At 45.9% G+C, this 19,574-nt stretch overlaps 1 protein-coding gene across 4 annotated transcripts in view; it reads left to right on the top strand.

Moving 5' to 3' along the window:
- LOC124006988 (baculoviral IAP repeat-containing protein 2-like) overlaps positions 1-19,010 on the top strand; it is a 33,311-nt gene extending 14,301 nt beyond the window's left edge. For 3 of the 4 annotated variants that reach the window (XM_046317209.1, XM_046317208.1, XM_046317210.1), the window contains 10 exons: positions 2,553-2,823; positions 5,022-5,121; positions 6,461-6,539; positions 9,284-9,332; positions 11,095-11,207; positions 14,253-14,382; positions 16,092-16,190; positions 16,855-17,007; positions 17,978-18,019; positions 18,722-19,010. In XM_046317209.1, coding sequence (XP_046173165.1) covers positions 2,553-2,823; positions 5,022-5,121; positions 6,461-6,539; positions 9,284-9,332; positions 11,095-11,207; positions 14,253-14,382; positions 16,092-16,190; positions 16,855-17,007; positions 17,978-18,019; positions 18,722-18,915 — 1,230 coding nt within the window. In that variant the 3' untranslated portion in view covers positions 18,916-19,010. The other variant, XM_046317211.1, reaches the window with a different exon arrangement.
- Positions 19,011-19,574: the final 564 nt, after the last annotated feature.

Here is a 19,574-nt window from a genome sequence, read left to right as displayed (position 1 = left end):
ACCACCTGTTACTGCAGGCTGACCACCTGTTACACGAGTGCAGCTTTAAAATGACCTTGTGGGTACAATGAGCCACTAGCTAGCATTAAACTTATAAAGAACAATCTTCACATTATCACTAGTTAACTACACATGGTTGATGATATTACTAGTTTAACTAGCTTGTCCAGTGTTGCATATAATCAATGCAGTGCCTGTTAATTTATCATCGAATCACAGCCTACCATTCCATAAAAATGGAGCTCAATAGGAGAAAGCCCAGCCTCCAGCTGTTTGCTTAGAAATTCTAGGGACAATTAGGAGGCCTGCGTCTTGTGACCGTAGCGTACGTGTAGGTATGTACGGCAGGACCAAATCAGAAAGGTAGGTAGGAGCAAGCCCATGTAATGCTTTGTAGGTTAGCAGTAAAACCTTGAATCAGGAAGCCAGTGTAGGGAGGCTAGCACTGGAATAATATGATCAAATTTGTTGGTTCTAGTCAGGATTCTAGCAGCCGTATTTAGCACTAACTGAAGTTTATTTAGTGCTTTATCAGGGAAGCCGTAAAGTAGAGCATTGCAGTAGTCTAACCTAGAAGTAACAAAAGCATGGATACATTTTTCTGCATAGTTTTTAGACTAATGTACGTTTTTTGTTGTTCAATGTTACGAAGAAAATTCCATGTTTTAGGTCAGTTAGGATCACCACTTTATTTTAAGAAAGTGAAATGTCAGAATAATCGTTGAGAGAATGATCTATTTCAGTTTTTATTTCTTTCCCAGTGGGTCAGAAGTTCACATACACTCAATTAGTATTTGGTAGCATTGCCTTTTTAAATGGTTTAACTTGGGTCAAATGTTTTCAGGTAGCCTTCCACAAGCTTCCCACAATAAGTTGGGTGAATTTTGGCCCATTCCTCCTGTAGGAGGTGGGTTCCAAAGACCCTCCCCATTATTGATTAAGGGGACCTTAAGATTCATATGTTTTTCTGCAGGCCTTATAATAAGACACTTGCTATGTATCTAAAACACTGCCACTATACGGTGCACAAGCATCTATATTAGTCATTGTGGTTAAGCCCTGGCTGTTGTGAGAGTGTGGTTGCAGGCTGGGTCTGAGTCTATATTAGTCATTGTGGTTAAGCCCGGGCTGTTGTGAGAGTGTGGTTGTAGGCTGGGTCTGAGTCTATATTAGTCATTGTGGTTAAGCCCGGGCTGTTGTGAGAGTGTGGTTGCAGGCTGGGTCTGAGTCTATATTAGTCATTGTGGTTAAGCCCGGGCTGTTGTGAGAGTGTGGTTGCAGGCTGGGTCTGAGTCTATATTAGTCATTGTGGTTAAGCCCGGGCTGTTGTGAGAGTGTGGTTGTAGGCTGGGTCTGAGTCTATATTAGTCATTGTGGTTAAGCCCTGGCTGTTGTGAGAGTGTGGTTGTAGGCTGGGTCTGAGTCTATATTAGTCATTGTGGTTAAGCCCGGGCTGTTGTGAGAGTGTGGTTGCAGGCTGGGTCTGAGTCTATATTAGTCATTGTGGTTAAGCCCGGGCTGTTGTGAGAGTGTGGTTGCAGGCTGGGTCTGAGTCTATATTAGTCATTGTGGTTAAGCCCGGGCTGTTGTGAGAGTGTGGTTGTAGGCTGGGTCTGAGTCTATATTAGTCATTGTGGTTAAGCCCGGGCTGTTGTGAGAGTGTGGTTGCAGGCTGGGTCTGAGTCTATATTAGTCATTGTGGTTAAGCCCGGGCTGTTGTGAGAGTGTGGTTGCAGGCTGGGTCTGAGTCTATATTAGTCATTGTTGTTAAGCCCGGGCTGTTGTGAGGGTGTGATTGCAGGCTGGGTCTGAGTCTATATTAGTCATTGTGGTTAAGCCCGGGCTGTTGTGAGAGTGTGATTGCAGGCTGGGTCTGAGTCTATATTAGTCATTGTTGTTAAGCCTGGGCTGTTGTGAGGGTGTGATTGCAGGCTGGGTCTGAGTCAGACCGAAACTAGATAAAGAGAAGTAACAACTCTGGTTTTGACATTTTGATCTTGTGACACAGTGGACAATCCTAATAAATTCACAGAAGCTTACTGTACTCGGTTTCTAAATGTTCTGTTCATGTGAATTACCATATTCTAAATGTTCTGTTAACGTGAATTACCATATTCTAAATGGTATGTTAATGTCAATTACCATATTCTAAATGTTCTGTTAATGGGAATTACCGTATTCTAAATGTTCTGTTAATGGGAATTACCATATTCTAAATGTTCTGTTAATGGGAATTACCATATTCTAAATGTTCTGTTAATGGGAATTACCATAATCTAAATGTTCTGTTAGTATGAATTACCATAGTGTGAATGTTCTGTTAATGTGAATTACCATAATGTACTGTTCTGTTAATGTGAATTACTGTAATGTAGATGTGATTTCTGTCATTCTGATCACCGTGGGTGGACTTCCTAATGGGTGAATCACCCAATGCATATGGGTCTGGTAAATTTCTCAAAAGGCGGGTAAATGAAAATCTTCCCGGTCACTTTGTCCAGAGAGCGAGAGATATGATTGATTGAATCTCGTTCCTCTCTGTGTGTCTCTAGCTCAGTAACTGGGAGCCAGGAGACCGGGCCGTGTCGGAGCACCAGAGACATTACCCCAACTGTCACTTCGTCAGAGGAGACCGGGCCGACAACGTGTCCATGGCGGGCGGGGCTAGAGGTGTAGGGGTGCCCCCCGGCCCCCCAGGTCTCAGCAACGTGTCTAACCCAGCCATGCAGCAGCGTGAGGAGAGGTTGCTGACCTTCGTCCACTGGCCCTTACGTATCCCCGTGCGCCCTGACCAGCTGGCCAAGGCAGGGTTCTACTACGTCGGTGAGAGAGACTCAGCGTCTGCATTCCAATATAACATTTAGTTAACATGTAGTTTATACTTTTTTTTTGTTTAACAGGTAAGTCATTGGCAAAAAATGCCCTGTTAGTATCCCCATAGACACTGTTCCTGTGATCGGAGGAACCTTGGAGCTTCTGCTGTTCCCCTGGGCTTTACCCAAACATTTAGCGGTACCTCCTAATCTGACCCTGTGTGTGTGTTGCAGGGCGTAATGATGATGTGTGTGTGTGTGTTGCAGGGCGTAATGATGATGTGTGTGTGTGTGTTGCAGGGCGTAATGATGTTGTGTGTGTGTGTGTTGCAGGGCATAATGATGATGATGGTGTGTGTGTGTGTTGCAGGGCGTAATGATGGTGTGTGTGTGTGTGTTGCAGGGCGTAATGATGGTGTGTGTGTGTGTGTGTTGCAGGGCGTAATGATGGTGTGTGTGTGTGTTGCAGGGCGTAATGATGGTGTGTGTGTGTGTGTTGCAGGGCGTAATGATGATGGTGTGTGTGTGTGTGTGTGTGTGTTGCAGGGCGTAATGATGGTGTGTGTGTGTTGCAGGGCGTAATGATGGTGTGTGTGTGTGTTGCAGGGCGTAATGATGGTGTGTGTGTGTGTTGCAGGGCGTAATGATGGTGTGTGTGTGTGTGTTGCAGGGCGTAATGATGGTGTGTGTGTGTGTGTGTGCAGGGCGTAATGATTGTGTGTGTGTGTGTTGCAGGGCGTAATGATGGTGTGTGTGTGTGTGTGTGTGTGTGTGTGTGTGTGTGTGTGTGTGTGTGCAGGGCGTAAAGATGATGGTGTGTGTGTGTGTTGCAGGGCGTAAAGATGATGGTGTGTGTGTGTGTTGCAGGGCGTAAAGATGATGGTGTGTGTGTGTGTTGCAGGGCGTAAAGATGATGGTGTGTGTGTGTGTTGCAGGGCGTAATGATGATGGTGTGTGTGTGTGTTGCAGGGCGTAATGATGGTGTGTGTGTTGCAGGGCGTAATGATGATGGTGTGTGTGTGTGTGTGTGTTGCAGGGCGTAATGATGGTGTGTGTGTGTGTTGCAGGGCGTAATGATGGTGTGTGTGTGTGTGTGTGTGTGTGTGTGTGTGTGTGTGTGTGTGTGTGTGTGTGTGTGTGTGTGTGTGTTGCAGGGCGTAAAGATGATGGTGTGTGTGTGTGTTGCAGGGCGTAAAGATGATGGTGTGTGTGTGTGTGCAGGGCGTAATGATGATGGTGTGTGTGTGTGTGCAGGGCGTAATGATGGTGTGTGTGTTGCAGGGCGTAATGATGGTGTGTGTGTGTGTTGCAGGGCGTAATGATGGTGTGTGTGTGTGTGTGTGTGTGTGTGTGTGTGTGTGTGTGTGTGTGTGTGTGTGTGTGTGTGTGTGTGTGTGTGTGTGTGTGTGTGTTGCAGGGCGTAAAGATGATGGTGTGTGTGTGTGTTGCAGGGCGTAAAGATGATGGTGTGTGTGTGTGTTGCAGGGCGTAATGATGATGGTGTGTGTGTGTGTTGCAGGGCGTAATGATGGTGTGTGTGTTGCAGGGCGTAATGATGATGGTGTGTGTGTGTGTGTGTGTGTGTGTGTTGCAGGGCGTAATGATGGTGTGTGTGTGTGTGTTGCAGGGCGTAATGATGACGTGTGTGTGTTGCAGGGCGTAATGATGACGTGTGTGTGTTGCAGGGCGTAATGATGACGTGTGTGTGTGTTGCAGGGCGTAATGATGACGTGTGTGTGTGTTGCAGGGTGTAATGATGATGTGTGTGTGTGTTGCAGGGCGTAATGATGATGATGATGTGTGTGTGTTGCAGGGCGTAATGATGATGATGATGTGTGTGTGTGTTGCAGGGCGTAATGATGGTGTGTGTGTGTTGCAGGGCGTAATGATGGTGTGTGTGTGGGTTGCAGGGCGTAATGATGGTGTGTGTGTGTGTTGCAGGGTGTAATGATGATGTGTGTGTGTGTGTGTGTTGCAGGGCGTAATGATGATGTGTGTGTATATTGCAGGGCGTAATGATGGTGTGTGTGTGTGTTGCAGGGCATGATAATGGTGTGTGTGTGTGTGTTGCAGGGCGTAATGATGGTGTGTGTGTTGCAGGGCGTAATGATGATGGTGTGTGTGTGTGTGTGTGTGTGTTGCAGGGCGTAATGATGGTGTGTGTGTGTGTGTTGCAGGGTGTAATGATGATGTGTGTGTGTGTTGCAGGGCGTAATGATGACGTGAAGTGTTTCTGCTGTGACGGGGGTCTGAGATGCTGGGAGTCAGGTGACGACCCCTGGGTGGAGCACGCCAAATGGTTCCCTAGGTAACCACCCCTTACAGCGTTGCCAGATTGCGTGTGTGTTAGTGACAAGCTGATTGAACAACTGGAAAATAGTACTAGACCGAGCCAGTAGTCAGCTCTCTGAACTGGTCAACAAATAGTACTAGACCGAGCCAGTAGTCAGCTCTCTGAACTGGTAAACAAATAGTACTAGACCGAGCCAGTAGTCAGCTCTCTGAACTGGTAAACAAATAGTACTAGACCGAGCCAGTAGGCAGCTCTCTGAACTGGTCAACAAATAGTACTAGACCGAGCCAGTAGTCAGCTCTCTGAACTGGTAAACAAATAGTACTAGACCGAGCCAGTAGTCAGCTCTCTGAACTGGTAAACAAATAGTACTAGACCGAGCCAGTAGGCAGCTCTCTGAACTGGTCAACAAATAGTACTAGACCGAGCCAGTAGTCAGCTCTCTGAACTGGTAAACAAATAGTACTAGACCGAGCCAGTAGTCAGCTCTCTGAACTGGTAAACAAATAGTACTAGACCGAGCCAGTAGGCAGCTCTCTGAACTGGTCAACAAATAGTATTAGACCGAGCCAGTAGGCAGCTCTCTGAACTGGTCAACAAATAGTACTAGACCGAGCCAGTAGTCAGCTCTCTGAACTATAATAATAATAATAATATATGCCATTTAGCAGACGCTTTTATCCAAAGCGACTTACAGTCATGTGTGCATACATTCTACGTATGGGTGGTCCCGGGGATCGAACCCACTACCCTGGCGTTACATGCGCCATGCTCTACCAACTGAGCTACACAGGTCAACAAATAGTACTAGACAGAGCCAGTAGGCAGCTCTCTGAACTGGTCAACAAATAGTACTAGACCGAGCCAGTAGGCAGCTCTCTGAACTGGTCAACAAATAGTACTAGACTGAGCCAGTAGGCAGCTCTCTGAACTGGTCAACTCACCCTCAGAATGGATTACTGCAATGTCTATATATTACTGTGACTACGGTAACCTGTCAGTATATGTTACTATAGTAACCTGTCAGTATATGTTACTATGGTAACCTGTCAGTATATATTACCGTGACTATGGTAACCCGTCAGTATCTATTAACCTCTAGGTGTCAGTATATATTACTGTGACTATGGTAACCTGTCAGTATATATTAACCTCTAGGTGTCAGTATATATTACTGTGACTATGGTAACCTGTCAGTATATGTTACTGTGACTATGGTAACCTGTCAGTATATGTTACTATGGTAACCCGTCAGTATATATTAACCTCTAGGTGTCAGTATATATTACTGTGACTATGGTAACCTGTCAGTATATGTTACTATGGTAACCCGTCAGTATATATTAACCTCTAGGTGTCAGTACCTGCTCCAGGAGAAAGGTCAGGAGTTTGTCCATCAGATCCAGGCTCGCTTCCCTCGGCTCTTTGAACAGGTAACACCTGCTTCTGTCTATACACCGTATTCACACCTAACATCAATGACCTGTCTATACACCCTAACATCAATGACCTGTCTATACACCGTCTATACACCCTAACATCAATGACCTGTCTATACACCCTAACATCAATGACCTGTCTATACACCGTCTATACACCCTAACATCAATGACCTGTCTATACACCGTCTATACACCCTAACATCAATGACCTGTCTATACACCGTCTATACACCCTAACATCAATGACCTGTCTATACACCGTCTATACACCCTAACATCAATGACCTGTCTATACACCGTCTATACACCCTAACATCAATGACCTGTCTATACACCGTCTATACACCCTAACATCAATGACCTGTCTATACACCGTCTATACACCCTAACATCAATGACCTGTCTATACACCGTCTATACACCCTAACATCAATGACCTGTCTATACACCGTCTATACACCCTAACATCAATGACCTGTCTATACACCGTCTATACACCCTAACATCAATGACCTGTCTATACACCGTCTATACACCCTAACATCAATGACCTGTCTATACACCGTCTATACACCCTAACATCAATGACCTGTCTATACACCCTAACATCAATGACCTGTCTATACACCCTAACATCAATGACCTGTCTATACACCCTAACATCAATGACCTGTCTATACACCCTAACATCAATGACCTGTCTATACACCCTAACATCAATGACCTGTCTACACAGTCTATACACCCTAACATCAATGACCTGTCTATCTATACACCTAACATCAATGACCTGTCTATACACCTTAACATCAATGACCTGTCTATACACCTTAACATCAATGACCTGTCTATACACCTTAACATCAATGACCTGTCTATACACCTTAACATCAATGACCTGTCTATACACCTTAACATCAATGACCTGTCTATACACCCTAACATCAATGACCTGTCTATACACCGTCTATACACCCTAACATCAATGACCTGTCTATACACCTTAACATCAATGACCTGTCTATACACCTTAACATCAATGACCTGTCTATACACCTTAACATCAATGACCTGTCTATACACCTTAACATCAATGACCTGTCTATACACCTTAACATCAATGACCTGTCTATACACCTTAACATCAATGACCTGTCTATACACCCTAACATCAATGACCTGTCTATACACCGTCTATACACCCTAACATCAATGACCTGTCTATACACCGTCTATACACCCTAACATCAATGACCTGTCTATACACCGTCTATACACCCTAACATCAATGACCTGTCTATACACCGTCTATACACCCTAACATCAATGACCTGTCTATACACCGTCTATACACCCTAACATCAATGACCTGTCTATACACCGTCTATACACCCTAACATCAATGACCTGTCTATACACCATCTATACACCCTAACATCAATGACCTGTCTATACACCGTCTATACACCCTAACATCAATGACCTGTCTATACACCGTCTATACACCCTAACATCAATGACCTGTCTATACACCGTCTATACACCCTAACATCAATGACCTGTCTATACACCATCTATACACCCTAACATCAATGACCTGTCTATACACCCTAACATCAATGACCTGTTTATACACCGTCTATACACCCTAACATCAATGACCTGTCTATACACCCTAACATCAATGACCTGTTTATACACAGTCTATACACCCTAACATCAATGACCTGTCTATACACAGTCTATACACCCTAACATCAATGACCTGTCTATACACCGTCTATACACCCTAACATCAATGACCTGTCTATACACCGTCTATACACCCTAACATCAATGACCTGTCTATACACCGTCTATACACCCTAACATCAATGACCTGTCTATACACCGTCTATACACCCTAACATCAATGACCTGTCTATACACCCTAACATCAATGACCTGTCTATACACCCTAACATCAATGACCTGTCTATACACCCTAACATCAATGACCTGTCTATACACCTTAACATCAATGACCTGTCTATACACCTTAACATCAATGACCTGTCTATACACCTTAACATCAATGACCTGTCTATACACCTTAACATCAATGACCTGTCTATACACCTTAACATCAATGACCTGTCTATACATCGTCTATACACCCTAACATCAATGACCTGTCTATACACCGCCTATACACCCTAACATCAATGACCTGTCTATACACCGCCTATACACCCTAACATCAATGACCTGTCTATACACCCTAACATCAATGACCTGTTTATACACCGTCTATACACCCTAACATCAATGACCTGTCTATACACCGTCTATACACCCTAACATCAATGACCTGTCTATACACCCTAACATCAATGACCTGTCTATACACCGTCTATACACCCTAACATCAATGACCTGTCTATACACCGTCTATACACCCTAACATCAATGATCTGTCTATACACCATCTATACACCCTAACATCAATGACCTGTCTATACACCCTAACATCAATGACCTGTCTATACACCGTCTATACACCCTAACATCAATGACCTGTCTATACACCGTCTATACACCCTAACATCAATGAATTGTTTATACAATCATATATTGATTAGGTGTGTATTGATTAGGTGTCTGGTAGAACATTGTGATGTGAATAAAGATCCATCTGACTGATCTGAACATCAGTCGAAACATGAAGTTAACTCTCCTGGCTCCTCCCCCTACAGCTCCTGACCAATGGGGACAGCATCTCCAGGGAGTTTGTGGACCCACCATGTGAGTAACAAAGTTTTTGGACACTTGGTGTCTTGACAATATATAACAAAACATTCTACTAATATATTAATTTATTATTGTAGTTTTTTAAATATACTAGCTGCTGTGTGTTTACAGCTAATTAACTGAACACCTGACTTTACCACCTTACTTATAGCAAGTTAACTAAACAGGCAGAAGAATAAATAGGTGTTGTAGGAAAAACAGGAAAACAGACTAAACTCTGACAACATCCAGGGATGAAGAACACACTGTTGTAGCACCTGCTCAGCGAGGTGAAGAGTGGAAGAATTGCGGGAATTAACCCGGACCTCGGTTTTATCGCCTGGAGAAAGCAGGGCTTCCAGTACCTTTCATTGGGCTTGTCAGGCGTGATGATTTTAGAGCTCTTCATTATGGGTTGGTTGAGCTCCACTCTCCATAGCTGTGTTGTAAAGAGTGACCCACTGAAAGGGAACCACCAGTTTCCATAGCAGCAACCATAACGCTAACAGTTCCCTCCCTCCCGCTCCCTACCTCCCTCTCTCTCACCCGCTCCCTCCCCCTCCCTCCCTCTCATCCCTCCCTCCCGCCCATCCCCCTCCCACCCGCTCCCTCCCTCCCCCTCCCTCCCTCCCCCTCCCTCCCTCCATCCCTCCCGCTCCCTCCCTCCCTCCCGCTCTCTCTCCTCCCGCCCTCCCTCTCCTCTCCCTGCTCCCTCCCTCCCTCTCCCTCCCGCTCCCTCTCCTCTCCCCCCTCTCTCTCCCGCCCGCCTCCCCCTCCTCCTCCTGCCCCTCTCTCTCCCTGCTCCCTCCCTCCCTCTCTCTCCCGCTCCCTCCCTCCCTCTCTCTCTCTCTCCCGCACCCTCCCTCCCCCCTCCTGCTCCCTCCCTCCCTCCCTCCCTCCCTCTCTCCCGCTCCCTCTCTCTCCCGCTCTCTCTCCCTCCCCTCTCTCTCTCTCCCGCTCCCTCCTTCTCCTCCTCTCTCTCTCCTGCTCCCTCCCTCCCTCTTTCCCCGCTCTCCTCTCTCCTCTCTCCTCTCTCTCGCTCCCTCCCTCCCTCTCTCTCTCTCCTGCTCCCTCCCTCCCTCTCTCCCTCCTCCCTCCCTCCCTCTCTCCCTCCCTCTCCTCTCCCTCTCTCTCCCTCCTGCTCCCTCTCTCTCCCGCTCCCTCTCTCTCCCCCGCTCTCTCTCCCTCTCTCTCTCTCCCCGCTCTCTCTCTCTCCCGCTCTCTCTCTCTCCCGCTCTCTCTCTCTCCCGCTCTCTCTCTCTCCCGCTCTCTCTCTCTCTCCCGCTCTCTCTCTCTCCCGCTCTCTCTCTCTCCCGCTCTCTCTCTCTCCCCGCTCTCTCTCTCTCTCTCCGCTCTCTCTCGCTCTCCCGCTCTCTCTCTCCCTCCCTCTCCCTCCCTCTCTCTCTCTCTCCCGCTCCCTCTCTCTCCTCTCTCTCCCTCTCTCTCTCTCCTCCCGCTCCCTCTCTCCCCCGCTCTCTCTCTCTCTCCCGCTCTCTCTCTCTCTCCCCGCTCTCCTCTCTCTCTCCCGCTCTCTCTCTCTCGCTCTCTCTCCCGCTCTCTCTCTCTCTCTCTCCCGCTCTCTCTCTCTCTCCCGCTCTCTCTCTCTCTCTCCCGCTCTCTCTCCCCCGCTCTCTCTCTCCCGCTCTCTCTCTCCCGCTCTCTCCTCCCGCTCTCTCTCTCTCTCTCTCTCTCTCCCACTCACCCTCGCTCTCTCTCCCCCGCTCACCCCTCTCCCCCTCTCTCCCCCTCTCCCTCTCGCTCACCCCTCTCCCTCTAGTGGTGAACCTGGGTCCAGGTGAGGAGCGGTCAGAAGATGCAGTGATGATGAACACTCCGGTGGTTGTGTCGGCTCTAGAGATGGGATTTGAGCGTGGCCTGGTCAAGCAGACGGTACATAATCTAATTATATTCCATGACGCTGATTGACTCCCTGTCCTGTGTGTGTCTATAAAAATACACTGAACAAAAATATAAACACAACATGTAAAGTGTTGGTTTCATGAACTGAAATAAAATATCCCCGATTTTTATTTTTTATTTTTTTATTCCCACACAGAAAGCATATCTCAAATTCTATGCACAAATGTGTTTACATCCCTGTTAGTGAGCATTTGTCCTTTAACAAAATAATCCATCCACTTGACAGGTGTGGCATATCAATAAAATGCCACTCTAAAATGTGCAGTTTTGTCACACAACACAACACAACACAATGCCACAGATGTGTCAAGTTGGGGGAGCATGCAATTGGCATGCTGACTGTAGGAATGTCCATCAGAGCTGTTGCCAGATAATTTAATATTCATTTCTCTACCATAAGCCGCCTCCAACATTGTTTTAGAGAATTTGGCAGCAAGTCCAACTGACCGCATAACTGCAGACCACGTGTATGGCGTCGTGTGGGCGAGCGGTTTGCTGATGTCAACGTTGTGAATAAAGTGGCCCATGGTGGGGTAATGGTATGGGCAGGCATAAGGTACAGACAACGAACACCACGGCATTTTATCGATGGCAATTTGAATAGCACTGAAATACCGTGATGAGACCATTTCTTTTAAAGGTATCTGTTACCAACAGATGCAGATCTGTATTCCCAGTCATGTGACATCCATAGATTAGGACCTAATGAATGTATTCCCAGTCATGTGACATCCATAGATTAGGACCTAATGAATGTATTCCCAGATGCAGATCTGAATGTATTCCCAGTCATGTGACATCCATAGATTAGGACCTAATGAATGTATTCCCAGTCATGTGAAAGATTAGGACCGAATGTATTCCCAGTCATGTGACATCCATAGATTAGGACCTAATGAATGTATTCCCAGTCATGTTGTAACGGTTTTGACTTGAGGTTATTATTTATAGGGGTGCCAGGTAGGTTGTGCCTACCAGAGAAAACATTGGTTTCTCCTTTTAGTTTGGGTGGGAATGAGTCCCATCTGGTCCGTCAAGTCTACACCAATACAAAGGACGTATGTAAAAGTCAGGATGGAAATAAACTTTTCATAAACCCTTAAAACATTGAAAAGAACTTCAAAAACAATTATATTCTGTTGCGTGGGTTGTATTAGCAACAACAATGATTACACACATATATAATAATATCACAATGAGTTCTGGTTCCTCCAGAAATGTCCTGTACCTCGGGCCTAAAAAGAGTCCTGCCCGGTAAAGGAGTTCAGTGAACTCAAGTGACTTTTGTCACGCGATGTTTGTCCGTTCGTTCCGTGTAGCGTAAACCCAGTATTAAACATACAATCAATATAACAATTACTTTACCACAGAACCTTAAAGCGGATCAACTCTTAATTAAGTCCTCAACTACCACTAACTACACAAATCACAGTATACATCACATCCAAACAAATGAAATACCGTATACAAAAAGGTGGTAGTCAGTCGGTCAGTCAGACAATCCAATCCGCCAATAGATCTCCAGCGGAGAAAGGCCACGAAGAACGGAGAGGTGTAGTCCAGGGACGCAAAGAGTGGATCCGATCCTGGGTAAACTCTATTAGGCAACAAAACACACGTTTAACGGCAACAAAACAACGGAATAGAGAAGCTTCGGGAACTGAGGGTTGAACACATCCTCAGTCACGTCTCCATCACAACCCCACTTTTGCGCAGCTGATACTGGCTATTTAATTGGGAATTAAAGGGAAAGCGCCCTATTGGAAGGAGCTGCACTGAGACGGTTCAGAAAATTCAGGGCCGTCACAATGTGACCTCCATAGATTAGGACCTAATGAATGTATTTCAATTGACTGATTTCCTCATATGAACTGTAACTCAGTAGAATCATTGAAATGGTTGCATGTTGCGTTTTTATATCATTGTTCAGTGTATATTTCCATTAACCTGTGGTGACACCCCATCCCGTGAACGGGACCGTTGTCATCATCTGACACTAATTAGCATAACGCAATGGACATAAATCTTCCTAGAAAATCTTCCTATTGATGAAAATCACAAGTGAAATATATTGGAACACAGCTTAGCCTTTTGTTAATCACCCTGTCATCTCAGATTTTCAAAATATGCTTTACAGCCAATGCTAGACAAGCATTTGTGTAAGTTTATCATAGCCTAGCATAGCTTTATGCCTTGCTAGCAGCAGGCAACCTTGTCACGGAAATCAGAAAAGCAATCAAATTAAATCGTTTACCTTTGATGAACTTCAGATGTTTTCACTCACGAGACTCCCAGATAGACAGCCAAAGTTCATTTTTTCCCAAAATATTATTTTTGAAGGCGAAATAGCTCCGTTGGTTCTTCACGTTTGGCTGAGAAATCGCCCGGAAATTGCGGTCACCACAACTCCGAAAAATATTCCAAATTAGCTCCATAATATCGACAGAAAAATGGCAAACGTTGTTTAGAATCCATTCTCAAGGTGTTTTTCTAATATCTATTCGATAATATATCCATCGGGACAATTAGTTTTTCAGTAGGACCGATTGGAGTAATGGCTACCTCTGTATTTTACGCGAGAATCTCTCTCGGAGCCACCATGTGACCACTTACGCAATGTGGCCGCCTACGGCTATTCTTCAACAGAGATGCGTAAAACTACGTCACAATGCTGTAGACACCTTGGGGAATACGTAGAAAGCGTAAGCTCATTGATGGTACATTCACAGCTGAATAGGGACGCATTGGAACGCAGAGCTTTCAAAACCTGGGGCACTTCCGGATTGGATTTTTCTCAGGCTTTCGCCTGCAACATCAGTTATGTTATACTCACAGACAATATCTTTACAGTTTTGGAAATGTTAGTCAATTATATGCATATTCTAGCATCTTTTCCTGACAAAATATCCCGTTTAAAACGGGAACGTTTTTTTCTCCAAAAAATGAAAATACTGCCCCCTAACACCAAGAGGTTTTAAGCAGAGGGACTCAGTCTTGTGTGTCTATAATCTACAGGTCCAGAGTAAGATCCTGACCATCGGAGAGAACTACAAGACGGTCCAGGAACTGGTCTCAGACCTGCTGTCTGCCGAGGACCAAAGGAGAGAGGAGGAGAAAGAGATGCTGAACGAGGAGATGGCTTCTGGTACGGCTGATGGGAGGGAGGGGAGATGCTGACCGAGGAGATGGCTTCTGTTAGGGAGGGAAGATGCTGACCGAGGAGAGGGAGGGAGGGGAGATTGTGGTACGGCTGATGGGAGGGAGGGGAGATGCTGACCGAGGAGATGGCTTCTGGTACGGCTGATGGGAGGGAGGGAGATGGAGAGGGAGGAGATGCTGACCGAGGAGATGGCTTGTGGCACAGCTGATATGAGGTAGGGAGGAGATGCTGACCGAGGAGATGGCTTGTGGTGATATGAGGTAGAGGAGGAGAGATGCGGAGGGAGAGAGGGAGGGGAGATGCTGACCGAGGAGATGGCTTGTGGCACAGCTGATATGAGGTAGAGGAGGAGAGATGCTGACCGAGGAGATGGCTTGTGGCACAGCTGATATGAGGTAGAGGAGGAGAGATGCTGACCGAGGAGATGGCTTCTGGTACAGCAGACGTCTGTTTCTAGGGTTCAAATCAAATTGTATTTGTCATATGCTTACACAGCGGGTGGATACCAAGAGCTGAATAAATACACAACGAGTAACGATAACTTGGCTCTATATACACACAGAGTACCAAGTCAACGTGCAGGGGTATGAGGTAATTGAGGTATGTACATTACCGTTCAAAAGTTTGGTGTCACTTCGAAGTTTCCCTGTTTTTGGAAGAAAAGCACACTTTTTTTTGTCCATTAAAATATCGTCATTCAGAAATACAGTGTAGACGTTGTTAATGTTGTAAATGACTATTGTAGCTGCAAACCGCTGTTTTTTAATGGAATATCTACATAGGAGTACAGAGGCCCATTATCAGCAACCATCACTCCTGTGTTCCAATGGCACGTTGTGTTAGCTAATCCAAGTTTATCATTTTAAAAGGCTAATTGATCATTAGAAAACCCTTTTGCAAAGCTGAAAACTGTTGTTCTGATTAAAGAAGCAATAAAACTGGCCTTTAGACTAGTTGAGAATCTGGAGCATCAGCATTTGGGGGTTCGATTACAGGCTCAAAATGGCCAGAAACAAAGAAATTTCTTCTGAAACTCGTCAGTCTATTCTTGTTCTGAGAAATGAAGGCTATTCCATGCAAGAAATTGCCAAGAAACTGAAGATCTCGTACAACGCTGTGTACTACTCCCTTCACAGAAGAGCGTAAACTGTCCCTAACCAGAATAGAAAGAGGATTGGGAGGCCCCGGTGCACAACTGAGCAAGAGGACAAGTACATTAGAGTGTCTAGTTTGAGAAACAGACGCCTCACAAGTCCTCAACTGGCAGCTGAATTAAATAGGAACCGCAAAACAGGGTTTTCTTTTTCCCATCTTAATCTTTTCTTTTTATTGGCCAGTCTGAGATGTGGCTTTGTCTTGACAACTCTGCCTAGAAAACCTAGAAGGTACTCTGCCTAGAAGGCCGGCATCCCGGAGTTGCCTCTTCACTGTTGATGTGGAGACTGGTGTTTTGCAGGTACTATTTAATGAAGCTGCCAGTTGAGGACTTGTGAGGCGTCTGTTTCTCAAACTAGACACTAATGTACTTGTCCTCTTGCCCTCCGTTTCCTGTAGTCCACGATCAGCCCCTTTTGTCTTGCTGACATTGAGGGAGAAGCTGTTGTCCTCTGGCTTGGCCCAGTTAATAAGCTTCTGGTGCCAGCTCCAACTGAATCGAATGCCAACGCTCTCTCCCCTGTCTCTCCTCTCTCCAGATGGTAATTCGTTCTTGAAGAGACACCAGGCAGCGTTGGTCCTGCGCCTGAAGAGTGTTGAGTCTGTCCTGGAGCACCTCCGAGAGCAGAATGTCATCAGTACGTCTATACTACTAATATACTACTACAGTACTAACAAATATTATATTATTATTTATGTTGTGAAGAGTGAGTCTGTCTTGAACCTCCTCCGAGAGCAGAATGTCATCAGTACGTCTATACTACTAATATATTACTACAGTACTAACAAATATTATATTATTATTTATGTTGTGAAGAGTGAGTCTGTCTTGAACCTCCTCAGGGAACAGAACGTCATCAGTCTGGTATATACTGATGACGTAGTATATACATGGTATATACTACAAGTTGCATGGTATATAGTACAAGCTGCTACTACTACAATATTAATGTTTAGTCGGTCCTGGAGCGCCCATCAGTATATCTTTATATTATTACAAATATACTACTAGCTACTACTCCAGTACTATATTGATGTAATGATACCTCTACAGTAGGTGAGGAATACAGTGGTCTCCAGGGCCAGTCCTCCCCAGGGCCAGTCCTCCCAGACCTCTAACCCCTGTCTCTTCAGGTGGAGAGGAATACAGTGGTCTCCAGGGCCAGTCCTCCCAGCAGCCGACCTCTAACCCCCTGTCTCTTCAGGTGCAGAGGAATACAGTGGTCTCCAGGGCCAGTCCTCTCAGCAGCAGACAGCCAGACTGATAGACTTGGTGCTGACCTCTGACCCCTGTCTCTTCAGGTGGAGAGGAATACAGTGGTCTCCAGGGCCAGTCCTCTCAGCAGCAGACAGCCAGACTGATAGACTTGGTCTTGACTAAAGGGAACGCAGCAGCTGAGGTCTTCAGGAACTGGATCCAGAAGAACGATGTCCACCTGCTCAGAGACCTTATGGGTAAACCTTACTTCTGACCTTTCAACTCTTACCTCTTACCCTAACTTATTTTCCCCTTACCCTAACCTGCTAGAGACTTCACCTTGATCATCCCTCACTGTGGCTCGCCCTAGTCCCCTAACTTCTAGTCCCTTCACTTCCTAGCTCTCTTCTGCTCCTAATCCTCAATTTCCTAAGACCCCTAGCTCCCTAAGCCCTGGTTTCCTAATGCCTAGCTCCCTAACCCCTAGTCCCTTCTGCTCTCAACCCCTAGTTTTGGAATCCTCAGCTCCTTAACCCCTAGTTTTGGAATCCTCAGCTCCTTAACCCCTAGTTTTGGAATCCTCAGCTCCTTAACCCCTAGTTTTGGAATCCTCAGCTCCTTAACCCCTAGTTTTGGAATCCTCAGCTCCTTAACCCCTAGTTTTGGAATCCTCAGCTCCTTAACCCCTAGTTTTGGAATCCTCAGCTCCTTAACCCCTAGTTTTGGAATCCTCAGCTCCTTAACCCCTTGTCATGGGGTGTGCAGCTCCAGCCTTCCAGGTTTGGGAAGGATGGTGGGATGTGTTGTATCATTCTGAGCTTGTCTGTGGGAATGATTGGTGGGTAGATCAGGGGTCAGGCACACAACTGATCTAGGTCAGCCTACTAAACCGTCAGATTGACCCATCCTTGTATAGAAAGGTTATTTTACAGCTCAGGGCCATGCTGAGCCTGAGTTATAAAGTATCGTTGAGTTAGTCACCCAGCTCAGTCCAGCTCATCTCAGTCCAGTTAGTCCCACTTCACCCAGCTCAGTCCAGTTAGTCCCACTTCACCCAGCTCAGTCCAGTTAGTCCCACTTCACCCAGTTCAGTTAGTCCCACTTCACTCAGTTCAGTCCAGTTAGTCCCACTTCACTCAGTTCAGTCCAGTTAGTCCCACTTCACCCAGCTCAGTCCAGTTTAATTTCAAACTTATGTTTAATTCTTGTTCTCAATGACCCTTTCAGCCCAGGCAAACGAAGCCTCATCACCAAGTCAAGATCTCTCAGGTATATATATACACACACACACACACACACACACACACACACACACACACACACACACACACACACACACACACACACACACACACACACACACACACACACACACACACACACCTCCATTCTACACAAAATACCCCATTATGACATCACAAACCCCACAATGACATCATAATGACGAAGCAAAAACAGGTAGGTTCACCTCTGATGGCCCCAAGGGGGAGCGCCGCATCACTGATGGCCCCAAGGGGGAGCGCCGCATCACTGATGGCCCCAAGGGGGAGCGCCGCATCACTGATGGCCCCAAGGGGGAGCGCCGCATCACTGATGGCCCCAAGGGGGAGCGCCGCATCACTGATGGCCCCAAGGGGGAGCGCCGCATCACTGATGGCCCCAAGGGGGAGCGCCGCATCACTGATGGCCCCAAGGGGGAGCGCCGCATCACTGATGGCCCCAAGGGGGAGCGCAGCATCATTCAAATCCCCAAGCCAGCAAGGTGGAAAACTCTGCCGTTTTGCCTTTGAGCAAGGCAGTTAGCCAACAACTGTTCCCTGGGCGCCGATGACGTTGGTCCCCTGCACCTCTGATTCAGGAAGACACATTTCAGTTGAACTGCTGAGGCATCCTCTCTCCCTTCCTGTTTACTGTTGTTTTTCACTTTGCATCTCTATTCTTCCTCCTCTTCCTCTCCCTCTTCCCCTCCAGACCTGCCGATGGAGGAGCAGCTACGGCGCCTGCAGGAGGAGCGGACCTGCAAGGTGTGTATGGACAAGGAGGTGAACATTGTCTTCATCCCGTGTGGTCACCTGGTGGTCTGTAAGGAGTGTGCTCCCTCTCTGAGGAAATGCCCCATCTGCAGAGGACTGGTCAAGGGCACCGTCCGAACCTTCCTCTCCTAGAAGACCGAAGAGGAACCAGGCTTGATGTTAGGCGCTGGTAGATCTGTGAAATAAAATAAATATATCTCAAATAAATCAAGTGTTATTCTTCTCAGGATGTAATTCGAACCATTTTCATTCAACTCAAACTTGACATTCTCAGTCAGGATAACAGCCCACTGTAGAAACCAAACAACATAAGTTACAATTTCACAGAAGATTAGTCATTTATTCTTCATAACAGGAATATTGGTTTATCTCTACTATAATAGTAGACAGTAACCACACCAGGTTATATCAATAGTATTTATAGTAGACAGTAACCACACCATGTTATATCAATAGTATTTATAGTGGACGTCAATAGTATTTATAGTAGACAGTAACCACACCATGTTATATCAATAGTAGTTATAGTAGACAGTAACTACACCATGTCAATAGTATTTATAGTGGACAGTAACCACACCATGTTATATCAATAGTAGTTATAGTAGACAGTAACCACACCATGTTATATCAATAGTATTTATAGTAGACAGTAACCACACCATGTCAATAGTATTTATAGTGGACAGTAACCACACCATGTCAATAGTATTTATAGTAGACAGTAACCACACCATGTTATATCAATAGTAGTTATAGTAGACAGTAACTACACCATGTCAATAGTATTT

The sequence above is a fragment of the Oncorhynchus gorbuscha genome, linkage group LG20 (assembly GCF_021184085.1).
Source record: "Oncorhynchus gorbuscha isolate QuinsamMale2020 ecotype Even-year linkage group LG20, OgorEven_v1.0, whole genome shotgun sequence".
NCBI lineage: Eukaryota > Metazoa > Chordata > Actinopteri > Salmoniformes > Salmonidae > Oncorhynchus > Oncorhynchus gorbuscha.
Note: the sequence above shows the minus strand (reverse complement) of the source record. Positions and strands in the feature narration are given on the sequence as shown.